The sequence below is a fragment of the Tenrec ecaudatus genome, chromosome 1, assembly GCF_050624435.1.
Source record: "Tenrec ecaudatus isolate mTenEca1 chromosome 1, mTenEca1.hap1, whole genome shotgun sequence".
Taxonomy (NCBI): Eukaryota; Metazoa; Chordata; class Mammalia; order Afrosoricida; family Tenrecidae; genus Tenrec; species Tenrec ecaudatus.
This window is the reverse complement of record NC_134530.1, coordinates 213,874,143-213,900,423: the sequence shown is the minus strand read 5'-3', so window position 1 is coordinate 213,900,423 and position 26,281 is coordinate 213,874,143. Positions and strand designations below refer to the sequence as shown.

The following is a 26,281-nucleotide window of genomic DNA, read 5'->3' as shown; positions in this document are numbered from 1 at the left end:
TGATTCCATGACACCTAACAATAAACAATATTAATATACTATTAGTTGTTGTTGTAGGTTGTTGACTCCATGTAAGGAAAGACAAATATGATGGTTGTGAGGCAAAAGTATTCCCACATTGCCAGAGTATATCAAAGACCCGACTCAACAAGTCTGAGTAAGTTCAAAGAAAGAACTCGCTAATAGTATTACAGAGCTTCCGAGCCTACACTTCTCACAAGTCTCTTACGCCTGTAGAGAGCTTTCTGTGCTGCATCTATCTCATTCGCTCATGAAAAACAAGGGGGCTTCAAGAACCTATTAAACAAATGGAAAATTTTCTATTACAATTATTTTTTTTATGGTAGCTAGGCATCATTAACACCAACAACCACCTGAAGGCAGGATAAAAAATCCAGGGGGAGCAAACAATGAGACCTCTGGTTCTGAGTGGACATGGGAGAGAGGGGGGCAGGGTGAAGGAAGTGGTGTTAACAAATCCAGAAAAAAGGGAACAATAAGTCATTTAAATTAATGGTGAGGAGGGTGTAGGAGGCTTGGCAGGGCTTGATTAAGGGCAATGTAATGGAGAGGAATTACTGAAACCCAAATAAAGACTGAGCATGATAGTGGGGCAAAAGAAAAGTAAAAGGAAATAGAGGAAAGAACTAGGAGGCAAAGGGCATTTACAGAGGTCTAAATACAGGCATGTACATATGTAAATATATTTATATATGATGATGGAGAAATATATCTATATACATATATTTATAGGTTTAGTATTAAGGTAGCAGACGGACATTGGGCCATGAATCAAGTACTCCCTCAATGCAAGAAGACTTTGTTCTATTAAATTGGCATTCCATGATTCCGTGGTGCTCACCTTCCTGACATAATCGCTGAAGACAAAATGGGTGCATAAGCAAATGTGGTGAAGAGAGTTGATGGTGGCTGTCTATCGAAAGATATAGCATCTGGGGGGTCTTAAAAGCTTGAAGATAAACCAGAGGGCATCTAGCTGAGAAGCAACCAAACCCACATGGAAAAAGCACACCAGCCTATGAGATCACGAGGTGTCCATAGGATCAGGTGTCAGGCATCAAAGACCCAGAACAAAAAATCATTTCATTATGAATGAGAGGGAATGTGGAGTGAAGACTCAAAGCCGACCACAGTTGAACATCCCCTTATAAACGAATCCTGGGGAGGAGATGAGCCAATCAGTGGACACTGTAGCACCGATGAAACTTGCAACTTTCCTCTAGTTCTTTAATGCTTCCTCCCCACCACTATCATGACCCCAATTCTACCTTACAAATATGGCTAGGCCAGAGCATGTGCATTGGGTACAGATACGAGCTGGAGACACAGGGAACCCAAGAAAGATAAACCCCTCAGGACCAACATTGAGAGTAGTCATACCAGGGAAGTGAGGCGAAGGTGGGGGAAGAAAGGGCACTGATGACAAGGATCTACATATAACCCCTCCCAGGAGGGGCGTGGGCAACAGAAAAGTGGGTAAAGGGAGCCATTGGTCAGTGTAAGACGTAAAAAACTATAGTAATTTATAAATTATTAAGGATCCTTGAGGGAGGGAGGATGGGGTAAGGAAGGGGGAAAGTGAGAAGCTGATACCAAGGGTTCAAATAGAAAGAAAATGTCTTTAAAATGGTGATGGCAACAAATGTACTTGACACAATGGATGGATGGATTGTGATAAAAGTTGTATGAGCCCCAATAAAATTATTTTAAAAAATTACAAAGTTGTACAAATGTTCTCTTTTTCAAAAATCATGTTCATGTTCTCTCCAAGAAACAGAGCCATCAGCCAAGTCTTAAACACACAAGGAAACCCCCCAAGAAGCTAACTTTGGTCCATCAAAATAGTGACTTAGATTTTCCAGTAAAGGCCCAATTTTTCCGTGGAAGTAGGAAACCAGTGAATATACATAAATAATCTTTTGCCACCACTGTACTTGGCTGAGGACAGCAATAAGTTGTTATGACATGTTTACATTCAGTATTCAGGTCAACAAGATTAAAGAGAGTTCCCAGCCAGTCCAAGAGGTCCTGGGCCCTGCATGCCACCTCGGGCTACTCCTGGAACATGCCACTGCGGGTCTGTCCGGATGCATGGGCCTATTTTTTGGAGGGAAATACAGGATGGCAAGCAAGGAGCACACACTGGAGGGACTCTGATGATAGCAACATGAGGGAGCCATTGCGAGAGTTACCCTCCACTTCAAGACCCCAGGATTATCAGCATAAAGATAAGTAAATTGTAATTTATGATAACTAAAGAGCAGCAGTATCTGCGGCTAAGGTTGTCTTCTGTGGCACTCAGCCAACTGAGTTCAGAAGCAGTGGAGCTGCAGAGACATCGGTCCATGGAATGAGCCCAGGGCGGATAAGTCGACTGGACAGCCTGGAATGGGCATACACAGGAGACACAACCTCAGGGCATGTCCATGCCACTCAGCAACACTAACCCTCCTTTCCTGAGGTATAGCTAGGAACAGCCCCCATCTTAAGACACCCCAAAAGACCAACAAATCTAAAACAACAACAACAAACCAGGACTATTAGAAGGCTTCTTTCTTTTCTCTTTTAAATTTCTCTGGGTAACACTCAACACACCCCTGGTACATTAACAAAATATTAGCACAATACCGATAGAAATCGCAACAGCAACCTGCCCTTTGAGTAAGTTTTATTCCTCTGACCCTAGCCTACCTAAGGAGGTGGCAGGTACAGACCCAGTCCCTCCATCCCCACCTGGACACTGCCATTATCCAAAAGAGCAGCGTAAATAAAAAATACACCAACTCAATCACACAGACCCAGGAGCTCCAGCCAAAAACCACCTGTCCTCTGAGAAGGTCATTATTTTATTATGCCATCCAAGGCCACCTATATGGTTGATAGATAAAGACCCATTCCCCCACCATGACTTGGCCAGCCCCACTATCCCAAAAACACATTCGATACCCTCTGACTGGAATCACCAGAGGTCTATTCTCTCCAGAAAATTAAATTAAATTACAAGCATACAGGACTCCGAGCCTCCAAAAACCAACACACAGAGAGCAACACACAGAGAGCAAGGAAATAACACAGGAGGAATCAAGAAACTAAACAAAACACACACACAAACACAGGACACACAAATCCACAAAATGACAGTTACAAATATGTATATATCAATAATCTCACTGAGTGTTAATGGACTAAAGGCCTACTTTTGGCTGGTGCTCCTGAATTTGGTGATTGGAAAAGGATGACATAATTGTTCATTCATCTGCACCTGTATTGGGTGCCAAGCCAAAAGAAAATCAATTTTCATTTTTTCCCTTGAAGGAAAAACATTCTTTTACAGCTCTTAGAATCCAAGTTAAAGGATAAATTCATCAAATCAGTGAATTGTACAGTTTTTCTGCCAGAATATTGAGATGGATGACCTTGAAGTCCAGTTTCATCTTAATCTAGTGATACAATGAATTCCTCCTCTGTTAGTTTTGTCTTCATCAATGCTTGTATTGTTAGTGTATGGCAGCACCTTGTCGTTCGTGGATTCCTATGACACTCATTTATGAAGAAGTACATTCTGCACAAAGTAAAAAGATGGTTTTCAAAGCCAGGCTTTTCAGCTCTTTTGATGGTATCCCACCTTTCTGAGTCAGAAATGAAACCCGGCAATTGTGATAATGTATCTGCAAGAGTTGCTGATGGCCTGATTTGTCCTGGGGGAAGTTGGGTTTTTCACAAACCAGCCAGTCCCACAACACTCCTGTACCCTGCGCAGGGTGGCCATGCTGTGCCTGTTTCTGGGTACATGGGCATTAAGAAGCTTGATGCACCCTGGAATGGAATCTTATCAGCTCTCTCTGATTATAATGGAGCTCCCTCAAGGGTGTCAAAGGATGAGCAAATGGGAGCTGAAGTATATGATGTGTGGTCTGCTACCTATCCATATACGACTTTTCTCTGATAAAATTTAAAATGCACTCTCTATCGCTAGTGCTAGATACCTTGTGTTCCCTGCATAAAAATTAGGGACTGTGGAATACACAATCCACATCTTCCTATAACAAAGAGCAGCCTTCCCAGGGCTAGGAAGTAATTTCTTCTTAGCAGATCAGCCCAGGTGTCCAGTTGTTGAGGACAGTATACAGAGGAAATAACAGCAATAAAAATTAAGTTAACCCACATGGAAGAAACACACCAGGCAGGACGAACATGAGGTGTTACCAGGACCAGGTAGCAGGGATCAGAAGATGCAGACAAACAAACAGAATCGGCATCTTGTTGAGAAGGAAGGGGGCTATAGCAGAAACCCAAAGCCCATCTGTAGACAATGCAATATCACCTGTGTCAGTCTGGGTAGACCAGAGAAACAAATCCACAGAAACTCATATGCATATAAGAGAGAGTTTTATATAAAAGGTACATTAAGAAAGCATCCTAACCCTAACTCAACCCTAACCCTAACCCTAACACAAACCTTAACCCTAACCCTAACGCTAACCGTAACCCTAACCCTAATCCAAAGAAGAAAAAAAAAAGAAAGCATCCTAACCCAGTCCAGTCCAAGCCCATAAATCTGACATCAGCTCATATGTCTGACACCGATCTACAAAGTCCTCAAACTCCCAAAACACGCAATAACACCGACTGCAGGAAGAAAGCCAATTCAGTGAGCTTGTAAGCATCTCAGCGGTGGTAGGGGTCTACACTCAACTTCTTCAGCGTCCAGGGCTGCATCAGGGTAGGTCCATGGCGCTTCTCCTCAGGGATGTCTCGCAGAAGTGAGGCTTGCCAGCTGAGGCAAAGAACTAGCTAAGGCAGCCACATACTGGTCCAACCATCAGAGAACCAGAGACTAGAGAACAAGAGAGGTGAGGCTCATCAAGCCAGTTATCTCTCCGCCCTTCACTTAATCCCACATGTGTTTATCGGCCAGGTTGGCACAGAGGGGTCACAGTAAAGGGATGAGTCAACCAGGGTGCAGTAAGTCACAGATGAAATAAATAATATTTCTTTGGTGACTTGAGACTTCCTCATCCTCCACTATCATGACGCCAGTGCTGACTCTCACCTTGGCCCAGACCGGAGCATGTACACAGGGACAGATAAGAGATAAAAGCTCACGATACACAGAATCCAGGAAAGGAATGGGACTAGCAGTACCAGAAGGGCAGAGCTAAGGTGGAAAGAAGACGGGAGATAGGGGAAACCTCTCTCAGTGATGGACACATGACCACACCACTCCCCTTTCCAGGGGGAAGAGCAACAGAAACCAGGGGGGAAAGGAGACAGTGGTCAGTGTGAGAGATGAAAATAATAATAATTTACAGTTTATCAAGGGGTCATAGGATGAGGGGCAGTGGGGAGAGGGGGAAAAGATGAACTGGTATCAAGGACTCGTCGGACAGGGAAAGGTATGACAAAATAATAATTTATAAATTATCAAGGGTTTATGAGGGAGAGGGGAGCAGGGAGGGAAGGGAAAAAATGACGACCTGATACCAGGCACTTAAGTGGAGAGCAAATATTTTGAGAATGATAGGGCAATGGATGTACAAATGTGCTTTATACAATTGATGTATGTATGGATTGGGATAAGATTTGTATGAACCCCTAATAAAATGATTTAAAAAAATTTTTTTGTCTTTTTTTTATTTACATTTTATTAGGGGCTCATCATACAACTCTTATCACAATCCATACATATACATATACATACATCAATTGTATAAAGCACATCCGTACATTCTTTGCCCTAATCATTTTCTTTCTTTTTTTTTAAATCTTTTTATTGGGGCTCATAAGGCTCTTATCACAATCTGTGCATACATCAAATGAGCAAAGCACCCTTATACATTCGTTGCACTCGTCACTCTCATAATTCACCTTCCACTTGGGTTCCTGGAATCAGCTCGGTTTCCCTTTTTTTTTCCCCCATCCCCCTCCCTCCCCGATCCCATCCCTGGTCCCTTGATAGTTTATAAATAATTATTATATCTTATCTTACACTCCCCGGCGTCTCCCCTCACCCGCCTCCCCCTTGACAATCTCCCAGAGAAGAGGTTACACATAGATCTCCGAGATCGGTTCTCCCTTTCTACATGCCCTTCCCTCCTGGTGTCGCCACTCCCACCGCTGGTGTTGAAGGGTTCGTCTGTCCTAGATTCCCTGTGCCTCCAGATCCCCACTGCACTGCTGTACATCCTCTGGTACAACCAGGTCCGCAAGGCAAGGTAGGATTGGGGTCATGATGATTGGGAGGAGAGGAAGCGTTCAGGAACTAGAGGAAGGTTTTGAGTTTCATTGTTGTTACACTGAACCCTGTGTGGCCCATCTCCTCCTCACTACCCCTCTGGAAGGGGTGTTCAGCTCTCTACAGGTGGGCATTGGGTCCCCATCATGCACTCCCCCTCTTTCACGGTGATGTGATTCTCACCACCACCCCACCTTTGATGTTGGAGACCTGGTCTCCTCTGTCCTTCATGGTCACCTATGTTGGTGTGCTGCTTCCATGTGGGCTCGGTTGCTTCTGGGCTAGATGGCCGCTTGTTTGCTTTCAAGCCTTTAAGTCCCCAGACGCTAAAATTTTTTTTAAAAAAGAAAGTAAGTCTTCCCTGGCTCTTTGATGTAGAACACACCTTGCTCCGCGCCATCTGCTTCCTCCCCTCCCATAGGCTCCGCGGCTGCCAAGGCTATTTATTAGAGGCTGGAGTGCAGCGCTGGCGGCAGCGTAGCCCCTTGCAGCGGCGGCAGCAGCACCAGGCTCTGCAGCGGCAACCACAGCGGCTGAAGCCATGGCGCTTCTCACGGCACTCAGCAGCAGCCTTGCTGTAACCGACCAAGACTTCTTCGAAACCCGCACTTTACTCGATTCCATCGTAGCCTTACGATATGGCCGAGATGAGCTTCCTGCACAGCGAGGTGTTAGGGGGGGACTTGATGTCCCCCTTCAACCAGTCGGGTTTGGGGGCTGAAGAGAGCCTCGGTCTCTTAGATGACTACCTGGAGGTGGCCAAGCACTTCAGACCACATGGGTTCACCAGGGACCAAGTTAAGGCAGGCTCCTCCGAATGGCTGGCAGTGGATGGCTGGTTGGATGCCTCCGACTACGGCAAGGAGGATACCTTCTCCGGGACAGACTGGATGGTGGAGAAGATGGACCTGAAAGAGTTTGACTTCGATGCCCTGCTGAGTCTGGGTGACCTGGAAACCATGCCGGAAGAGCTTCTGGCCACGTTAGATGCCACCTGTGATCTCTTTGATCCCCTGGTCCAGGAGACTGACCCTAAAGAGCCCCCTCCCCAAGCAGTGAATCCAGTTGGCCATCTCCCAGAAAGTTCGCCCCACACCAACCAGGTTGCCCCATTCACCCTCCTGCAGTCTCTTCCTGAGTCCCTAGGGGCCCTGACCTCCATTCCAGATCATTGTTTTAGTTTAGAGCTCGGCAGCAAAGTGGACGTCTCTGAGGGGGACAGGAAGGCCGACCCTCCCTCGTTCAGCACTGTGGCCCCTCCATGCATCAAGGAGGAGGATGCCCCCTCAGATAATGACAGTGGCATCTGCATGAGTCCAGAGCCCTACCTGGCGTCTCCCCAGCACAGCCCCCCCACTTCTGGGGACTCCCCAAGTAGACCGCTGCCTCCACCTGCCCTTGGTGGCTCTGCTCGCTCTAAGCCATATGACCCTCCTGGAGAGAAGGTAGTGGTGGCAAAGGTCAAGGGAGAGAAATTGGAGAAGAAGCTGAAAAAGATGGAGCAGAACAAAACCGCAGCCACCAAGTACCGCCGGGAACGGCCGGAGCAGGAGGCCCTGGCCCGCGAGTGCAGGGAGCTGGAGAAGAACAACGAGGCTCTGAAGGAGAGGGCGGATTCTCTGGCCAAGGAGAGCCAGTATCTGAAAGACCTGATTGAGGAGTTCTGAAGGGCCCGGGGAAAGAAGAAGACCCCTTAGGCAGGGTAGTCGGGCTCGAGCTTGTATATAGGTCTGTCTGGAGCAGAGTTGTAATAAATTATTTTGTGGTCGCAAAAAAAAAAAAAAAAAAGAAAGTAGATGTCTAGAAAAAGAGTGATGGCAATATATGTACAAATATGCTTGATACATTTGATGCATGGATTGTTATGAGTTGTAAGAGCCCCCAATAAAATAATCTTTTAGTAAAAAAGTTTTAAAAACCAAGGAAAAGAGAATACATGGAGAAACCAGAGGTTGCACAAACAATGCCGTAAGGTGAACTTAGCAAACACTAACCACAGCTTGGCAAGGTGGGATTGTAAAATAGCTCATGAAACCTGTAAAATCTACACCTCAGCTCTCTCTCAGATCACACGCATTGTCCTCATAGAAGCATACCCAGCAAGGACACGTGTGACCGCTAAGTGACCTAAATGGGGGGGTCCACAGCTAGCCTGGGTTTTGAACTAAGAATACAGGGGTGATGCATATGCCCAAGTGGTTATACGAAATAGCCCACAAGACCTTGCTACCAACTCCAGTTTGAATTTTCAGACTCCAACTTGAGCCCAATGCTGCATTCTCACCCACTGAAAAGGGGCGGAGAGAGAAAAGATTGCAATAAACAGGGGACTGCAAAACCTTCCCCAAACAGAAACCTTACCCCCCAAACACATCGATGTTTCTCTACAATACCAGCCCTACAAAAGCCATTTACTGTGTAAGCTGGGAGAAACTCAGGCAAGGAAGGTGGAGATTTGGACAGAGCAGACCTGGAGTCCGTGACATTATCTTGGGGCTACTTGGGAACTTGGGGCTACTTGGGAACTTCTTGGTGGAAGTTAATTAGAATCTCATCCGCACTTAAATTCTTAAAAATACGGCTCTGCAGGCAGGAAATAAGAAACAGCAAGGCCAGTTATGTTGGCTGGTAAGTATTTCTTCCTCCTAAGTTTCTAAATAAAATTCTCTCGCAACGCCCTATATCTTCTAAAAGTAAATGTTGCTTTTCATAAGACAAGGACCTACCTGAATTTTGGAAATACATCTAGCCAAGCGACTCCTGAAGACAAGGAGGCGCTGAACTAAAAATGCACTCTTCTTCATGATGAGATCAAACCCGAATCATATCCAAGCAACACGAGTGCCTACCAGAATCCCTTGCGATTCTGCATCTTTCAGCCCTGGTGGTACAAATCGAGCCAGATCCCAAAGGTGAGAGGACACTGCTAGAGACTTGTATGTCTCTCAATTCTGCCTCTAGCCCCTGTATGGTCTTTTTAGGATGGAACTATTTTGTTTGCATTTGTGAGACTGGATTTTTTAGTGTCTATTTGTATTGACATTTGAAACTAGGTTGTTGTTTCCTTGAGCTTGTTCTGAAGTTTCAAGGGCTTCCTATACTTTTCCCCGGTATTGAGAATGTTGTGAGTCTGAAATGGACAAGAGAAAATTGGATTCGAGTGTTTTAAAATGGATTTAGTCGATTGTTTCCTTTGCTGTAGAGAAAAGCAGGTGATGAGTATAATCTGCTTAATTTCTGGGGAAATGTGGGCTTGTCCCTTTGCCTAATATGGCAACTACCAGGACGCAGCATGTGGGTGCACCTTTAAAAAATGGTGACTACCGAGGTGCCATGGGTGATTCCTCCTCTCATTTTGGGAATAACTTCTGTTTTAAAAAAAACACTTTCTGGATTCTTCCTTCCTTTTTTAACAGATGACTATATATATTTATGCACACACATATTAATCATTTTATTCGGGGCTCTCGTACAACTCTTATCACAATCCATCTATAAATCCATTGTGTCAAGTACATTTGTACATTTGTTGCCCTCATCATTCTCAAAGCAATTGCTTTCTACTCGAGCCTTTGGTATCAGCTCCTCATTTTCCCCCTCCCATCCCGCCACCCCTCCCTCATGAACCCTTGACAGTTTATAAATTATTATCATTTTATCATGTCTTATACTGTCTGACGTCTCCCTTCACCTACTTTTCTGTTGTCTGTCCCCCAGGGAGGGGTTGATAGGTAGAGCCATATAATTGGTTCCTCCTTTTTACCCCACCTTCCCTCTACCCTCCTGGTATCACCACTCTCACCACTGGCCCTGAAGGGATCATCTGAGCTGGATTCCCTATGTTTCCAGTTCCTGTTTGTACCAATGTACATCGTGTGGTCTAGCGACATGTGTATGGTAGAATTGGGATCATGATAGTGGAGAGGGGAGGAAGCATTTAACAACGAGAGGAAAGTTGTATATTTCACTGCTGCTACACTGCATCCTGACTGGTTTGTCATCTCCCCTCTACCCTTCTGTAAGGGGATGTCCATATGCCTACAGATGGGCTTTGGGTCCCCCCTCCGCATTTCCCCTCATTTACAATGATATGATTTTTGTTCTTTGATGGCTGATCCCTGATCCCTTTGACACCTCGTGATCACACAGGCTGGTGTGCTTCTTTCATGTGGGCTTAGTTGCTTCTCAGCTAGATGGCTGCTTGTTTACCTTCAAGCCCTTAAGACCCCAGACACTATATCTTTTGATAGCTGGGCACCATCAGCTTTCTTCACCACATTTGCTTATGCATCCATTTGTGTTCAGCAGTTTTGTCACAAAGGTGAGCATCATGGAATGCCAGTTTAATAGAACAAAGTGTTCTTGCATTGAGGGAATAATTGATTCAAGGCCCAATATCCATTTAATACCTTAATACTAAATGTATAAATATGTATGCATAGATTTATTTCACCACCATCATATATAAATATATTTACATATGTACATGACTGTATTTAGGCCTCTATAAATGCCCTTTGCCTCCTAGTTCTTTCCTCTATTTCCTTTTACTTTCCTCTTATTCCACTATCATGTTCAGCCTTCATTTGGGCTTCATTAATTCCTCTCAGTTACATTGTCCTTGATCAAGCCCTACCAGGCCTCTTACACACTCCTCGCAACCAATTTTGGATCACTTGTTCTCTTGTCCCTGGGTTTATTAACACCACTTCCTTTCTGTCCCCTGTCCCCTTCTCCCATGTATCCCCGGAAATGTCAGTCCCTTGTTTTCTCCTCCAGATTGTTTATCCGGCCTATCTTATCTAGATAGACCTGCAGAGATAATAATATGATCAAAAACATGACAGAGTAAAACAATGCAACAAAAGAAACAAAAACAACAACCAACTCCACCCCCACCCCCACCCCCCCCAAAAAAGGCCTGTAAATAGTTCAAGGTCTGTTTGTTGACCTTTAGGAGTGTTTTCTGGTCAAGTCTGATGGGGTGCCATGCCCTGGCTCCAAAGTCTGTTTTTGGTATTCTCTGGGTACTTCCTTGCTCTGCTTCCCTTGCTGTTCTGTTGTATGCCCTTAGTGTTTTGCCTTGGTGTGGTGGAGTCAATTCCCACACTATGTTTCCAGTGTTGTCCCCTGTTCGGATATGGGTCAATGAGGGATGCCTGTCTCATTGTGGGGAAGCCATATGGTCCTCTCTGCGTTGGCTTCTCTGAGCAGGATATCGTCTTCAAAGCTTGGTGGGCCAGGATGTGCTCCACTCGCTCTTCCTTCCCCTTCATTTGCTCCTGTGTGCTCTGATCAGACATGTCCCTCTCCCTGAGCTGCAGCTTCAGAGTTGCCCTCTGAAGTAAATTCTTCTGTGGGGTGGGGCAGCTTTCCATGTAGTTGGGATGGGGGCTGGCCCCTCAGATTCTGTACTGGTTCCCTGCTTCATGCAGTAGGCTGCATTAACATCTTGGAGCACCGGGTTGAAGTCTGGTCCTTCTTTCCCTGTGGATATACAACCAATATCCTCCCCTTGGGTGGGTTAGTGCCCTGTTCCCCCACTACCCATTTTTTTTTTATTTCCCTTCCCCTCATTTTTAGTTGGCTACCATATGTATCCTTGGATTTAGTCTGGTTCCTGCCATGCTACCTGGACCTCATCCCAGGAATGTTTGTATACAGTAGTTTTTTTCCCTATAGCCCTTTCATTTTTTTTTAAGCTTACCTCAGTGGACTCATGTTGTATGTGTCCTTTTGTGCTTGGCTTACTTCGCTTAGCATGAGTTCCTCCAGTTCTTCCCATGTGGCGATGTCCTTCATGCTTTCATCACTGCTTTTTAGTGATGCGTAGTACTCCATTGTATGTATATACCACAGTTTTTAATCCATTGGTCAGTTTATTGAAATTTGGGAGTTTCCAACTCCTTGCAATTGTGAACTGTGCCACTATGAACAATGGAGCACAGATGTCTGGCCTTGATTTGTTCCTTGCCTCTTCTGAGTATATACCCAGTAAGGGAATTGCTGGGTCATATGGTAGCTCAATTTCCATCCGATTTAGATATCGCCATATCAATTTCCATAGTGGATGTACATATCGATAGGTCTACCACCAGTGGAGGAGAGTTCCTGTCTCACCACAGCCCCTCCAACACTTGTTGCTTTCTGAGTTTTTGAATTGGGTTGTCTTTGAAGGTGTTAGGTGGTGTCTCATAGTTGTTTTAATTTGCATTTCTCTATGGCTAATGATCAGGAACATTTTCTCATATGTTTATTGGCCATTCGGATTTCTGCCCCTGTGGAACTTCTGTTCAGGTCCTTTGTCCACCTCTTCAGTGGGCAATTAGATTTTCTTTTTGGAAGCTAGCAGAGTATTGTAGATTTTAGTAATAAGGCCTTTTTCTGATATGTCATTGCTAAAGATGTTTTCCCAGTCTGTGGGCTCTCTTATTACTCTCTTGGTGAATTCTTATGATATACACAGGTGTTTTATCTTCAGTATATCCCACTAGTCAATTTGTGACTCTTCTGTATTTATGTCCTTCCCTATTTCTAATAGCCTATGTATTCCCTGTGCCAAAGTTCTCAGGTTTGTCCCAATTCCCTCGTTGATGGCCCTAATAGTTCGGGGTTTTGCCTCGCGGTCTGTGATCCACCTTGAGTTCATTCTTGTGCATCGAGTGAGGTAATGGTCTTGCTCCATTTTTCTGCAGGTGGATATCCATTTTTACAGCACCACTCATTGAAGAGGGCATCTGCTTTCCAGCTGATATTTTTTGGGCCCTTATCAAAGATCAGTTGTCTGTATGCTGATGATTTTATTTCTGGGTTTTCAGTTCTTTTCCATTGTTCTTGTAGGCATCCTCGAACTATTGCCCATGGGCCATATGCAGCCCGCGAAGGACATTTAGCCCTCCCACCGAGTGTTTTGCCGTTTGGTTTTTACTTCAAAATAAGATATGTGCAATGTGCATAGGGATTTGTTCCTAGTTTTGTAAAAAAATTATAGTCCAGCCCTCCAACAGGTACAGAGAACTGGCCTCCTGTTTAAAAAGCTTGAGGACCCCCGGTTCTGTCATTATACCAATACCACATGGCTTTGACCACTGTGGCTGTATAATATGTGCTAAAATCAGGTAAAGCAAGTCCTCCCCCTGTGTTCTTCTTCTTGAGGAGTTCTCTGCTAATTCGGGGCTTTTCCCTCTCCATATGAAGTTGGTAGTCAGGTTTTCCATTTCTTTGAAGAAAGATGAGGGTAATTGTATTGGGATTGAGTTAAACTTATATAGTGCTTTGGGCAGAACTGACATCTTTACTGTATTGAGTCTTCCAGTCCACGAACATGGGCTATTCTTCCAGTTGTTGGGCTTACCTTTGATTTCTTATAATAGTGTTCTGTAGTTTTCCTCATATAAACATTTTGTTCTTTTAGTCAGGTATATCCTAGATATTTAATTTTGTTCTTGGCTATTGTGGAGGGTACAACCTTTTTGATCTCCTCTTCTGTGGTCTTATCCGATGTGTATAGCAGTCTGATAGACTTCTGTTTGTTGATCTTGTATTCTGCCACTCTGCCAAACTCCTCTATTGCTTCCAATAGTCCATTTGTGGAGATTTTGGGATTTTCCATATATAAAATCATATCATCTGCAAATAATGATAGTTTCTCCTCTTCCTTCCCCTGTTGAATACCTTTGATATCTTTTCTTTGCCTATGCTGTTAGCTAAAACCTCTAGTACGATGTTAAAGAAGAGTGGGGACAAGGGGCATCCTTGTCTGGTCCAACTTTTCAGTGGATTGTGTTCATCTTTTCTCCTTTGAGTACCACATTGGCTGTTGGTTTTTCATATATAACTTGTATTACCTTGAGGAATTTTCCTTCCATTCCTATCTTCTTGAGTGTGTTAAACAGGAATTGGTGTTGGATGTTGTTGATTGCCTTTTCTGCATCTATTGATATTGTCACGTGGTTCTTAGAGTTTTTTTTATGTCAATGTGGCAAATGATACTAATGGTCTTTTGTATGTGGAAACATCCCTGCATCCCTGGTATAAATCCCACTTGGTCATTGTGAATTATTTGTTGTATATACTTTTGTATTCTATTGGCCAGTATTTTGTTGAGAAATTTTGTATTGATGTTCATTACAGATATTGGTCTGTAGTTTTTAATTCTTGTGCCATCCCTGCCCCATTTCGGTATCAGAGTTATACTAGCTTAATAGAAGGAGTTCAAAATTTTTCCATTGTTTTCTATGTTCTGGAAGAGTTTGTGTAGGATTGGTGTCAGTTCTTCCCTGAATAATTGTTAGAATTCTACTGTAAAGCCATCTGGTCCAGGGGCTTTTTGCTTGGTAATCCATTGACAACCTTGTCTATTTCTTCTATTGCTATGGGTCTGTTGAGATTCTTGATGTCCATCTAGGGAGGGATTCTGTTTCCATTCTGTTGCCCATTTCTTCCAAGTTGTTGAGTTCATTGGAGTACAGTTCTCTGTAGTGAACTGTATGAGTTCATTAGGGTCTGTTATAATGCCCCCCTTTTCATCCCTCATCCTTGCTATTGAAATTTCTTCCCTCCTTTCTTTGATCAGGTTTGCCACTTGTCTGTCAGTTCTGTTTATCCATTTGAAGAACCAACTTTTAGCAGCATTAATTTTTTCAATCTCGTTTTCTTATTTTCCATCTCCTGAATCTTAGCCCTAATTTTTATTATTTCTTTTCTTTTGCTGTTAGTAGGATTTTCCTGATGACTCTCCTCTAGTTGCTGTAAAATTTGTGCCAGCATATCAATCATAAGTCTCTCTTCCTTTTTCATGTATGCATGTGTTTCTATGAAACTTCCTCTGATAACTGCCTTTGCCGTGTCCCATAACTTTTGGTACATCGTGTTCTCATTGTCATTGGTTTCTAGAAATTTCCTAATTTCATCTCTGATCTGGGCACGTACACAATCCTTTTGCACTAGAGAGTTATACATACTCCAATTGTTTGCTCTTTTTTTCTTCATCTTCCTTTGGTTGATTTCCAGTGTTATTGCACAGTGGTCAGAGGGAGAGGTCTGTATAATATCAATGTGATTAAATTTATGGAGATTCACCTTATGCCTCAGCATGTGGCTTATCTTTGAATAAATGCCATTTGTGTTTGAAAATAATGTGAATAATTTTGTATTTGGATAAAAAGCTCTGTAAATATCTACCAGGTCAAATTGTGTACTTGTACTGTTTAGATCTCTAGCCTCCTCTTGACTTTCTTTTCCTGTGATCTATCTTTATCAGACAGTGGTGTATTGAAGTCACCTACTATAATTGTCAAGGCTGTGAGTTCCTTTTTCATCTTTTGGTTTGTTTAGTTGACATATTCATGTCGTCTCTCATTTGGGGAGTATATGTTTAAAATACATAGTGCTTCTTTGTTTACCCTTCCCTTGAGCATTATATAATGTCCTTCCTTTTCTCTCTTTCTCTTTTTTTTTTAGTTTTATTTTATTTTTAAAGTTTTTATAATAAAATAATTTTATTGGGGGATCATACAACTCTTATCACAATCCATACATCCATCCATTGTGTCAAGCACATTTGTACATTTGTTGCCATCACCATTCTCAAAACATTTGCTTTCTTCTTGAGCCCTTGGTAGCTGATCCTCATGTTCCCCCTCTCTCCCCACTCCCATGTCTGTCAGGAACCCATGATAATTTATAAATTATTATGGTTTTGTCATATCATACACTGTCCGATGTCTCTCTTTACCCACTTTCCTGTTGTCCATCCCCCAGGGAGTAGGTTATATGTAGATCCTTGTAATCAGTTCCCCCTTTCCACCCGACCCTCCTTCTACCCTCCTGGTATCGCTACTCTCACCACCTGTCCTGAAGGTATAATCTGTCGTGGCTTCCTTGGGTTTCCAGTGCCTATCTGTTCCAGTGTACATCCTCTGATCTAGCCAGATTTGTAAGGTAGAATTTGGATCATGATAATGGGGGTTGGGGGGTGGGAAGGAAGAATTTAGAAGCTAGAGGAAAGTTGTAAGTTTCATCATTGCTACACTGCACCCTGACTTGCTTGTCTCCACCCGTAACATTTCTGTAATGGGATGTCCAGTTGCCTACAGATGGGTCTTGGGTCCCCAATCTGCACTCCCCTCATTCACAATGATATGATTTTTTGTTCTGACGATGCCTGATACCTGATCCCTTTGACACCTTGTGATCACACATGATGGTAGACTTCTTCCATGTGGGCTTTGTTGCTTCTGAGTTCGATGGCTGCTTGTTTACCTTCAAGCCTTTAAGACTCCAGATGTTATATCTCTTGATAGCTGGGCACCATCAGCTTTCTTTACCATATTTGCTTATGCACCCATTTGTCTTCAGTGATCATATCCGGAAGGTGAGCACACAATAATATGATTTTTCCTTATCTCTTTTTATGGTTTGCACTTTGAGGTCAATTTTATCTGAGATTAGGATTGCAAAGTCTGATATTTTTGAATTGCTGTTTGCTTGGTATAACTTTTTCTAGCCTTTGATTCTCTATCTTGTTTTTGTCTGTAGTCTTGAGATTTGTCTCCTGTAGGCAGCAGATTGATGGGTTGTGTTTTCTAAGCCAGTCTGCTATCCTCAGTCTTTTAATTCCTGAGTTCAATCCATTGACATTCAGGGTTATATCTCCATCTGTGGACTCTATGATGTCATCTTATACCTTTTGTGTTGGGTGTTTTCCTACCTCTCTTTCTTATCAGTGTCTTGTGCACGTGTGAGTGTGTGTATGTGTGTATCATTCTTGACTTCTCTTCACCCTTAAACCAATGCTATGTTGGGGGCTGTTTTCTCTTTGTTGCCCTCTGGGTGGGGTTGTTCTATGTGGTAGTCTCTTATTTATGCTTGATGAGTGCTGTTCTTCTGCCCATACTGGGTCGGCAAGGATCTTTTGTAGGGCTGGGTTTCTTTTCATGTATTTGAGTTTTCCTTGTCTCAGAAAATTCTTACTTTTCTATCTATCTTGATAGATAATTTGGCTGGGTAGAATATTCTTGGGTTCGCATTACTTTCCTTCAATTTTTGGAATATGTTACCCCACTCTCTCTTCTTCATAGTGTCCACTGATAGATCTGAGCATATTCTTATTTGGAAACCTTTTATATGTTATTGCTTTTTTTCCCTAGTTGCTCTCCTGATTTTCTCCTTTTCCTCAAAGTTGGATAGTTTAACTATTATGTGCCTTGGTGACTTCTTGGGATTCATTCTAGCTGGTGTTCTTTCAGCCTCCTGAATGGTTGCCTAGTTTTCATTCATTAAGCTGGGGAAGTTTTCCTCCAAGAACTCTGTCACTATTGTTGCAGATGACTTCTTTGTTAAATCTTCCTCCGGTAATCTAAATATTCTAACGTTGTTCCTCTTCATAGCATCAGACATACCCCTTAGGTCTTCTTCAGTTTCTCTGATGATCTCATTAGATTTTTGTTTGCATTTGTTAATGTCTGCTTGGCCATCTTGTAGGTAACTGTTGTGGTTCTCTGCCTCCTCCAGTCAAATGGAGAAGTCTGTGTGTCTGCTACTGGTTTTTGTTATCTCCTCCCTAAGGCCTTCCATTTCCCTTTGGTGTATGACCTTTTTCTCCTCTATCATTTCATCCTTTCTCTGTATTGTTTCCCTCATATCCTATATGACTACAAACAACATTCTTAAAATTTCTTTCTGTGGCAGATCAATGTCTGCTTCTTCTATGCACGTTGTTAGGTTCAATACATCTTCTGCCATTGCCTTTTCTTTCTCCTATTTTTTATGACAGCCGTTGGGGTGATTGCTGTTTGCGTTGCGTTGTTTTAGAGAAGCCAGGTGTCATTTTGCAGGGAGTTGAAGAGCACTGGCTCTCTCTGTGAGACTCATAGGAATGCTTCTTCAAAATGCCTGCAGCTTATTTCACTATGTAATTGGCCTACCATTTTTTTCTCCTGTGTCTTCACTCTTTCCCTAGTCAACCCGTATTCTCTTATTTGGAGGGCATGTTGGATAGTCCTCTCAGTGCATGCTGGTTGGGTGGTTTTGGACCTGTGAGGATGGTGCTATATTGGGTTATCTCACAAGAAGCGCTGATGGTGTGTCCCATGGCAGCTTGGGGCACTTCAGAAGGCATGTGGGGATGCCTGCTGAAACGGGAGTACCACAGAAGCCTGGTGGGTTGTCCACTTGGTGTAGAGTACTGTAAATGGTGGGTGGGATTTCCCTGGTCAGGTAGATCACTGCAGAGGTTGGGCAGAGGTTCCTGCAGCAGTGTGGAATGTTGACTAGTGTTGGCCAAGCTGCCTTAGGCTGTGTGAGGCACTATGGCAGATGGGAGGAAGTTCCCTAAGTCACGTTGGTCCACAGAGGACCGTTATGACCTCCCCAAACCACGGAGGTAGGCTATCTTAGCCACGTGTTACATACTGCAGGGGGTGGGCAGGCGGAATTTCCCCAGGAAGAAGTTCGGTGGGATATCCCCTGGTGGAGGGTAAGTGGGCTTTCCACATGGGCGCTCCCCAGATTCTGGTTATGCAGAACAGGGTGTAGCATTTCCAGCTTGGTGGAGGCAGGCATAAATGCCCTAGGCTAAGGGGAGTGGTCTGGTGGTTGGCAGTGGCATTTGAGAGAAAAGAAAAGAGACAAAGAAAAAAAAAACTAAGCCCACCGAGACTGTGGGGGGATAGAGAGGAGTGAGGGAAACAAAAGTAACAATATAGCTGATCCTCGATCCCTGACTGTGGGTCTGGAGTGGTTTATTTCTTGCCTCAAGGAGATGGCAGGCTGTGGCTGTGTTGAGATAAAGCTCCTGCACTGGCTCCAAATGGTTTTGGTTTTGGCTGAGACAGTGGGGGGGCTAAGGTTAAAGCCTAGCCGACCTCCACTGTGGTAAGCCAAAAGCCCCCAGACCCTCAAAACCTAGTGGATCTGTGCCTACTTATCTTTATGATGCTTCTCCTGCAAACCAGCAGTGTGGAATTTCTCTCTTAGTAACTCTCCTGTGCTGATTTCTGCGGAATCCCTCTGGTATGTGTTACTCAGTCATCATCTTCCCGGAAGTCCCCGCCTTTATATATCTTTAATAGGACAGTTCTTTTAGGAGTGCACTATTCATTTTCATTGATACAAAAAGAACTTCTAAAACAAAATATCAGTAAAAATGTAAGTTTTGTTTCTCATTTATAATTAGATGAAATATAGATGAATATGTTTTCCTTCAGAGGTCAACTTTATTTTACAACATATGCATGCTTATGAATCAAACTTAATTTTATAAGTAACAAATGAAGTTATACAAATATATATAATTTTAGAATTAAGACCTATGGACCTATGCAGGTACCAAAGATTAATATGGTCATGGTTAAGTCATAGTATATATACAGGCATCTAAATATATACATACATGTGTATATATGTATACACATATACATAGTATATATATATTTTATATATAAGTTATAAATGTCACATATATTATAAATATATATATATTTAAGTGGGAAATTTATAAATGAATGCAAATTATATATACGCATACATATATATGTATAAGTGAGCAATTTACAAATGAATGTAAAGCTGAACCAAGTCAACTAAAGGTCAGAGGAACATCAAAGCAAAGGAAGAAGAATACATGCTCAAAATTTCAGATATAACATTATTAAACCTCTGTCCTTCAATTGTTGGAGTTATCTACTCAAAATCCTTTTTGATTTACTAACTAATGTAACTAATATGATAGTTACCATTTATTTTAACCGATTTTAGTTATAAACTAGCCATGATGTAGGACTTCCAGCTTCCAAATATCAAACTTACTGCTATCAAACCAACTCTCATAGTGAGCATACAAGACAGGGAAGAACTGCCCTTGTCAGTTTCTGAGACTGAAATTCCTTACAGTAGAAAGGAGTAGTAAAAAGCCTGATGTTTTTCTCACCAAGTGGCTGATGGTTTTGCCATCAGCAGACCAACTGCTGGTTTTCATTTAGTCTAATTTGTTACCACTACACTCCACACCTGCTTAGCCTTACACCTAAAGATACAGTCAACTAAATCCGTTTTAAAATACTGAAATCTGATGTTCTATTTGCCACTTCAGATTCAAAATATCCTCAATACAGGGCAAAAGAACATAAAAAAAACATTTATACTTCAGAAAGGCTCAAGGATATAGTGTTTAAGGTCAAGTCAGAGAAACACATACAAAAAAAATAGGTCCATCCTAACCAGACTTCATAGAAGTCAGCTAAGGGAAACTTTCAAACCATATACAATAGACAGATAGACAGCCTCACGCCTCACACCTCACACCCTCCCAAGCCAAAATAGAGAGAAATACAATTATCTAAGTCAAATTCTCTCATCTCTGGGATGTGGCTGGTCTCTTACTGCAGGGGTTGGGAAGATGCAGAATTTCAAGGAATTATGGCAGCCATATATCTTCTTGTCTTGGAACATTTCAGTTAGATTTTGTTGTGATGAAGAACAGCAATGACTAACCCCAAAGCCTTATTCTCCTCTCAGTAGGAATTAGTATGCATTTGGGAGTTATTGTGGACAAATAAAAAAAAAACAGCGGAGGAAGAGAATTAGGAGGAGAAGGAGGCAGAGAAGATGACCAAATATTTCAACTAAGCATGGTAACTCCTTAGAGCTGAAAGAAAATATTGCTAGCTATCCTACCACTGTCCCTTACATGCTGCCACCACCAGTTTGCCTTGGGGATTTGCTTATTGCCATGATGATGGACATTAGTAGGCTTTAGTAAATTACCGGACTAAGACAGACTAGGAAGAAAGAGCTGGCGATCGATTTCAGAAAATTGAGTAATGGAAATGAATAGACACAACAACCCAGCCCCACCAAGTCATCATGAGGAGGGTACAGGAGAGGACATGGTTTTTGTTCACTTATGAGAGCACCATGAGGTGGGACTGAACGAGGGTAACCAAGAAAAAGATGTAGAGCCTAAAGACCAATGGTATGTGCTGACATACCCATGTATATAAAATACTGAAAATTATAAAATATAAAACTCACCAATACATGTAGGAAGCTGGGTCCATATTCCATTAATGCAGGTAATTATGTTATTTCCGATCATTGTATGTGTATTTTGGCACTCTGTCTCCACTGAGTATCCATGATGGTAGACATGGGCAGTGGTCTGCACATAGCCATGCTCCAGTGTTGGTAGGTATCCACATACTTTCAAGTTTTCTGGGTAAATAAAATAAAAAATGTTTATCCTTTGATACAGTTTAAATTTATTTATCTATGAGTTTACATATAAGTGAAAAGTGAAAGCTAGTCTTTGGTTTAAATGGTATCTAGTTACCAACACAAATGGGCAAAGTTGTCCATTCTCCATCCATACATTGTATTTTTTTAGGTCCTTTCATTTGAAAATTAGGATCACAATCATATTCCACCACTTCACTATGCTGATACTCTTCTTTCCATATAACCTTAATTTTACCATTGATGAGGTGAGGAGTTGGACCACAAGGTTTCACTTGCTCTGTGGAGAGACACTGTATAAATAATGGTGACATAATCTTACTGTAAGCTAGAAAAATGTGGAAGTACTATTTTGGTCTACTGAGAAACAATTACATACATACCACAAGTCTATTTTTTTAAAGTATATTTTTGCAGTACACATTTTTCCTCAAGAATTAAATTGTTTATTAAGAACAATTTTGAACAAAAGAGAAAGAATGCATAATACTTTTAAATACTGATGTCTTAGATATTGGAATTATTGACATTTTGCCCTATTTGCTTTGCCCTATTATTTTTGTGAAGTAAAGGAAACAACATGGATAGTGCAATATTATTTCTAAATTCTTCAGAATGCATATCTAGTTAATAAGGAATTACTGACACATGCAAAACACCTTACTGTTCTTTACCAAATTACCAGTAATCTCGTTGTATAATTTTATATCCTTTTTATATTCAAATATTTGGTGGGCTCCACTGAAATATTTCACTGGCTGTTTGGATATTATTTGTGTCCATAAAGATTCTTACACTTTTGAGGAAAATGTTCATTGAAGCAAGTTACCAATTATTATTTATATGAACAATTGGTGTATCTGATGACTTGATTATTTTCTTATTCCATATATTTAGATTTTCCAAGCCTGATTTTTTTTATATTAAGGAAAAGTATGAAATCTGCTCAATCCCAGCTACACAAGTTAGAGCTATTAAAATCCCACTGGATATTTCAAAACACAGATGCAATTTACTCCTCAATTAAGGAGACTTGAACTATTTATGCCATTAATTACTGCGGAGCTATAGCCCTCCCTCTTCTCATGGATAACTTTTTGATCATCCCATTAAGGTAACACATTTTCCAGTAAAATATACAGATAGTATTATAAAAATCTAATTTTTAGTCCATGATTTCAAAAATAAATATTGACCTTTGCACGTTGGAATACTGGGTGACCACCCAAATGGATAGCACTGAATTGAATCTGGCCCAACTCTTGTAAATCCTCTTCTGCAGGTAAATTGCAACACATCTCCACCTTTATAACGTTCTTTTTTGGGGGAGACATTTATGTTTTCATTAAATAGTGGAACAGAACATTCTATCTCTAAAAATAAAATTAAAGGAATATATGTTAGTATAATAGTTCATTCCAAAAGCATATTTAATAGATACTACATAAAAATAAGATTCAGGTGGATGCAAATTCAGAGGAGCATAAAATACATTATTCCCTTCAGAAAAAAACCCAGAGACAATTTACACCCAACAAATGTATAAATTGACATTCAACCATTTCAAGATATCAAAACAATGATATTGAAAGAAGTCCAAGCTGCACTGAACAATTATAAAAAAATAATTGTATTAATCAAGTACCAATTTAAATGTTTCAACATGGTAACGAAGCACTAGAAACCCTCACAAGTTACTGCCAAGATAGTTAAGATAACTGGCCAACTGACTATAAGAGATCTGTTATGTGTACCTATTCAAAAGAAATCTGGCCCTACAGAATGTGAAAATGGTTGTTGTTATTGGTAGGTTTCGAAGAATTAGATCCGAATTGTAAGAACTCTTACAACAAAATGAAACACTGTCAAATTTTGTGCCATCCTTGAAATTATGATTTTCAATCCCATTATTACAGACACTATGTCAGTCTATCTTGTTCAGTCTTGCTATTTTTCCTTGATCTTCTGCGCTACCAAACATGATGTGCTTTTCCAAGGACTGAACCTTTCTGATTCTATGCCCAAAGTATGTGAGATAAAGTCTTGTCATCCTTGCTTCTAAGAAACATTCTGGCTATACTCTTCCAAGACAAATTTGTCTGTTCTCCTGAAATACCATGGTATTTCAATACTCTTCAACACCATAATTCAAATGTATGCATTCCCCTGTGGTCTTCCTATTCACTGTCTAAATTTCACATGCATAGAGGAAATTTTAAATATTTGACTTGGTTTAGATGTACTTTAGTCCTTTTGTTTGACCAGGTTCTCTAGAGGAGCAAAATAGTGATGCATAGATACAGTTGTTTATCTCTCTATACATGTAGATAATGAGAAAATTCTGTGTCAGTAAAATAACTCACACAGTTGTAAAAATCTGGTAAGTGTAGTTTGGTTTAAAGTTTGTAGATAGGAAGGATATAAAGCTGGCAATTTCTTTCAACTCACGTAACTTTAAGAGCCGATGAACCCAAGACTGGCAGATACACCTCTGGGATATGTTTAATGATGAGTTCAGTCAGCAGCTCAGGTTTGTGACGAGCTAGGCAAACGAATCCAAAACCTACAAGTCAGAAGACAAGCTGCTGGGGCTTCTTCATCAGCAAGCACTTCAAGTCTTCACTTTCAGGAAGCAAGTTTGTGTTATCTGCTTATCACAGCCTCCACCCAATTCTGATGTCACTTTTTTCATAGCGTTTCGTTTCTTGGATCATTGCTCAGCATAGAGTTTGGCATAGACATGTGAGTGCTTCCAGGGTTTCCCCAGCTTGTTTAAAACATTTCCACAGCTATTCCACCAATTCCTGGTCCTTGTTTTTGCCAGGAGCATTGGTGGTTTAGTCATTATGCATTTTGCTGATAAGTTCAAAACCACCAGTTATTTTGAGTGAGAAAGACAGGTTTTTTACTCCAGTAAAGAGTTACAGTCTTAGAAATCCATAGGGGCAGTTCTACCCTATCATATAGAGCTTCTATGAGTCAGAAATGGTTCTAGCTGGGAGTTGTTTTTTGTTTCATTTTTTGCTAATGCTTTAAGTGCAACTTGGACTTCTTCCTACAAGACCATCGGTTCTTGATTATACACTACTTCTTGAAATGATAGATTGCTGCCAATACTTTTTTGTATAGTGTCTGTGTATTTCTTCCATCTGCTTTTGATGCTTCCTGCACCAGTCAATGTTTTATCCGTAGAATCCTTCAATATTGAAACTTGAGGCTTGTGTGGTCTTCCTTTTTGACTTTTAACTCCAGACATTTGCTTATTTCATTTTAATTCTTATGGACTAGAGCTTTATGTCTGATATCTTCTGTTCAGCTTTTCACTTAATCATTTCTTCCATTTGCGTTGGCTACTTGGTGATCAAGACAAAATTCAAGTCTCTTCTGATATCCACTTTTAGCTTTTCTTTCTTTCTTGTCTTTTAAACAACTTTTTGCTTTCCTTACGTATGATGTTCTTGATATTAGTTCATGGCTCATCAGGTCTCTATCTTTAGTGTTGAAGGCATCAAATCTACTCTTGTTCTCAAAATTCAAGTGGGATATATTTAATGTTTTACTTTGGCCCTCTTGGACTTGGTTTAATTTTCTTCAACTTCAAAATGAATCCACATATAAGCAATTGATGGTCTCTTCAACAGATAGCTCCTGGTCTCATTTGGCTGCTGATGGTAAGCTTTTCCATCATCTCTTTCCATAGGTATAACCAATTTGACTCCTGCGTATTCTATCTGGTGAGGTTCATGTCACTGTTTGTGTTGTTTAAAAGAGGCATTCGCATTGAAGAAGTCATTAGATTTCAAAATAGTATCATGTGATCTCCAGCTTTGTTTCTGTCACTAAGGCCATGTTTATCAATTACTGTTCTGTTTCCAACTTTTGCATTCCAATCACCAATAATTATCCATTCATCTTGATTGCATATTTGATCAATTTGAGACTGAAGAAGTTGGTAGAATTATTCAATTTCTCCATCACTAGCTTTAGTTGTTGATGTGTAAATTTGAATAATAGTTGAATTAACTGGACTCATTTGTAGGTGTATAGATATTATCAGACAGCATTGTACTTCAAGATAGATCTTGATTTTATTTTTTTGACGATGAATGTGACACCTTATCTCTTGAATTTGTGGTGCCTCGCACTGTATACCACTTGTTTCTGATTCAGAATGGCCAATACCAATCCATTTCAGCTCACCAATGCCTAGGATATTAATAATGTGTATTCAATTAAATTTTTGATGACTCCTTCTTTTCCTAGAGTCATATTTAGTGCATTATGTGGTCTAGTTATTAATGATGCTTATACTACTGAGTCATGGACGATCATTAAATGAAGGTGCTGAAAACTTTACTGCATCCACCTCATTATGGTTGACTCTATTACGAGTAGGCTGCTCTTGTCCGGTCCTATCTTGGCTGTGCTCCAACCTGAGGGCTTATCTTCTGGTACTGACTCTTACAGTGTTGTGCTCCTCTCTATAGGATTTTCCATGGTGAATCTCTCACAAGTTGACAGCTTATTCCTTCTTTGTAGCTTTGGTCTGGAAGCTCCACTGAAACGGTTCACCTTTGGTGACCTTGATGACACATGATACCAGTGATATAGCTTCCAGAATTATAGTGATAGGCAAGCCACCACAGACACCCAAGTCCAAGTAAAAATATCTATAAGATTATTTAAAAATTGTTACACCAGTACACGGACAGGGAGATGTCATAAGTGAGCCTTCTTCAAATCCCCATGTCCTCTGTTTTTCTTTAGATAGTCCTTGTTCTTGAATGATTT

General features: G+C 41.3%; 1 protein-coding gene and 2 pseudogenes across 1 annotated transcript in view; 1 reads left to right on the top strand and 2 right to left on the bottom strand.

The window, feature by feature from the left end:
- The window catches only part of LOC142423373 (complement factor H-related protein 5-like), a 108,179-nt gene that overhangs the window by 6,000 nt on the left and 75,898 nt on the right, over nt 1-26,281 (bottom strand). The window contains 3 exon segments of the mRNA XM_075528646.1: nt 21,290-21,469; nt 21,588-21,770; nt 22,687-22,863. Coding sequence (XP_075384761.1) covers nt 21,290-21,469; nt 21,588-21,770; nt 22,687-22,863 — 540 coding nt within the window.
- LOC142429537 (ribonuclease P protein subunit p40 pseudogene) lies at nt 3,189-3,790 on the bottom strand (annotated as a pseudogene).
- LOC142423375 (cyclic AMP-dependent transcription factor ATF-4 pseudogene) lies at nt 6,738-7,923 on the top strand (annotated as a pseudogene).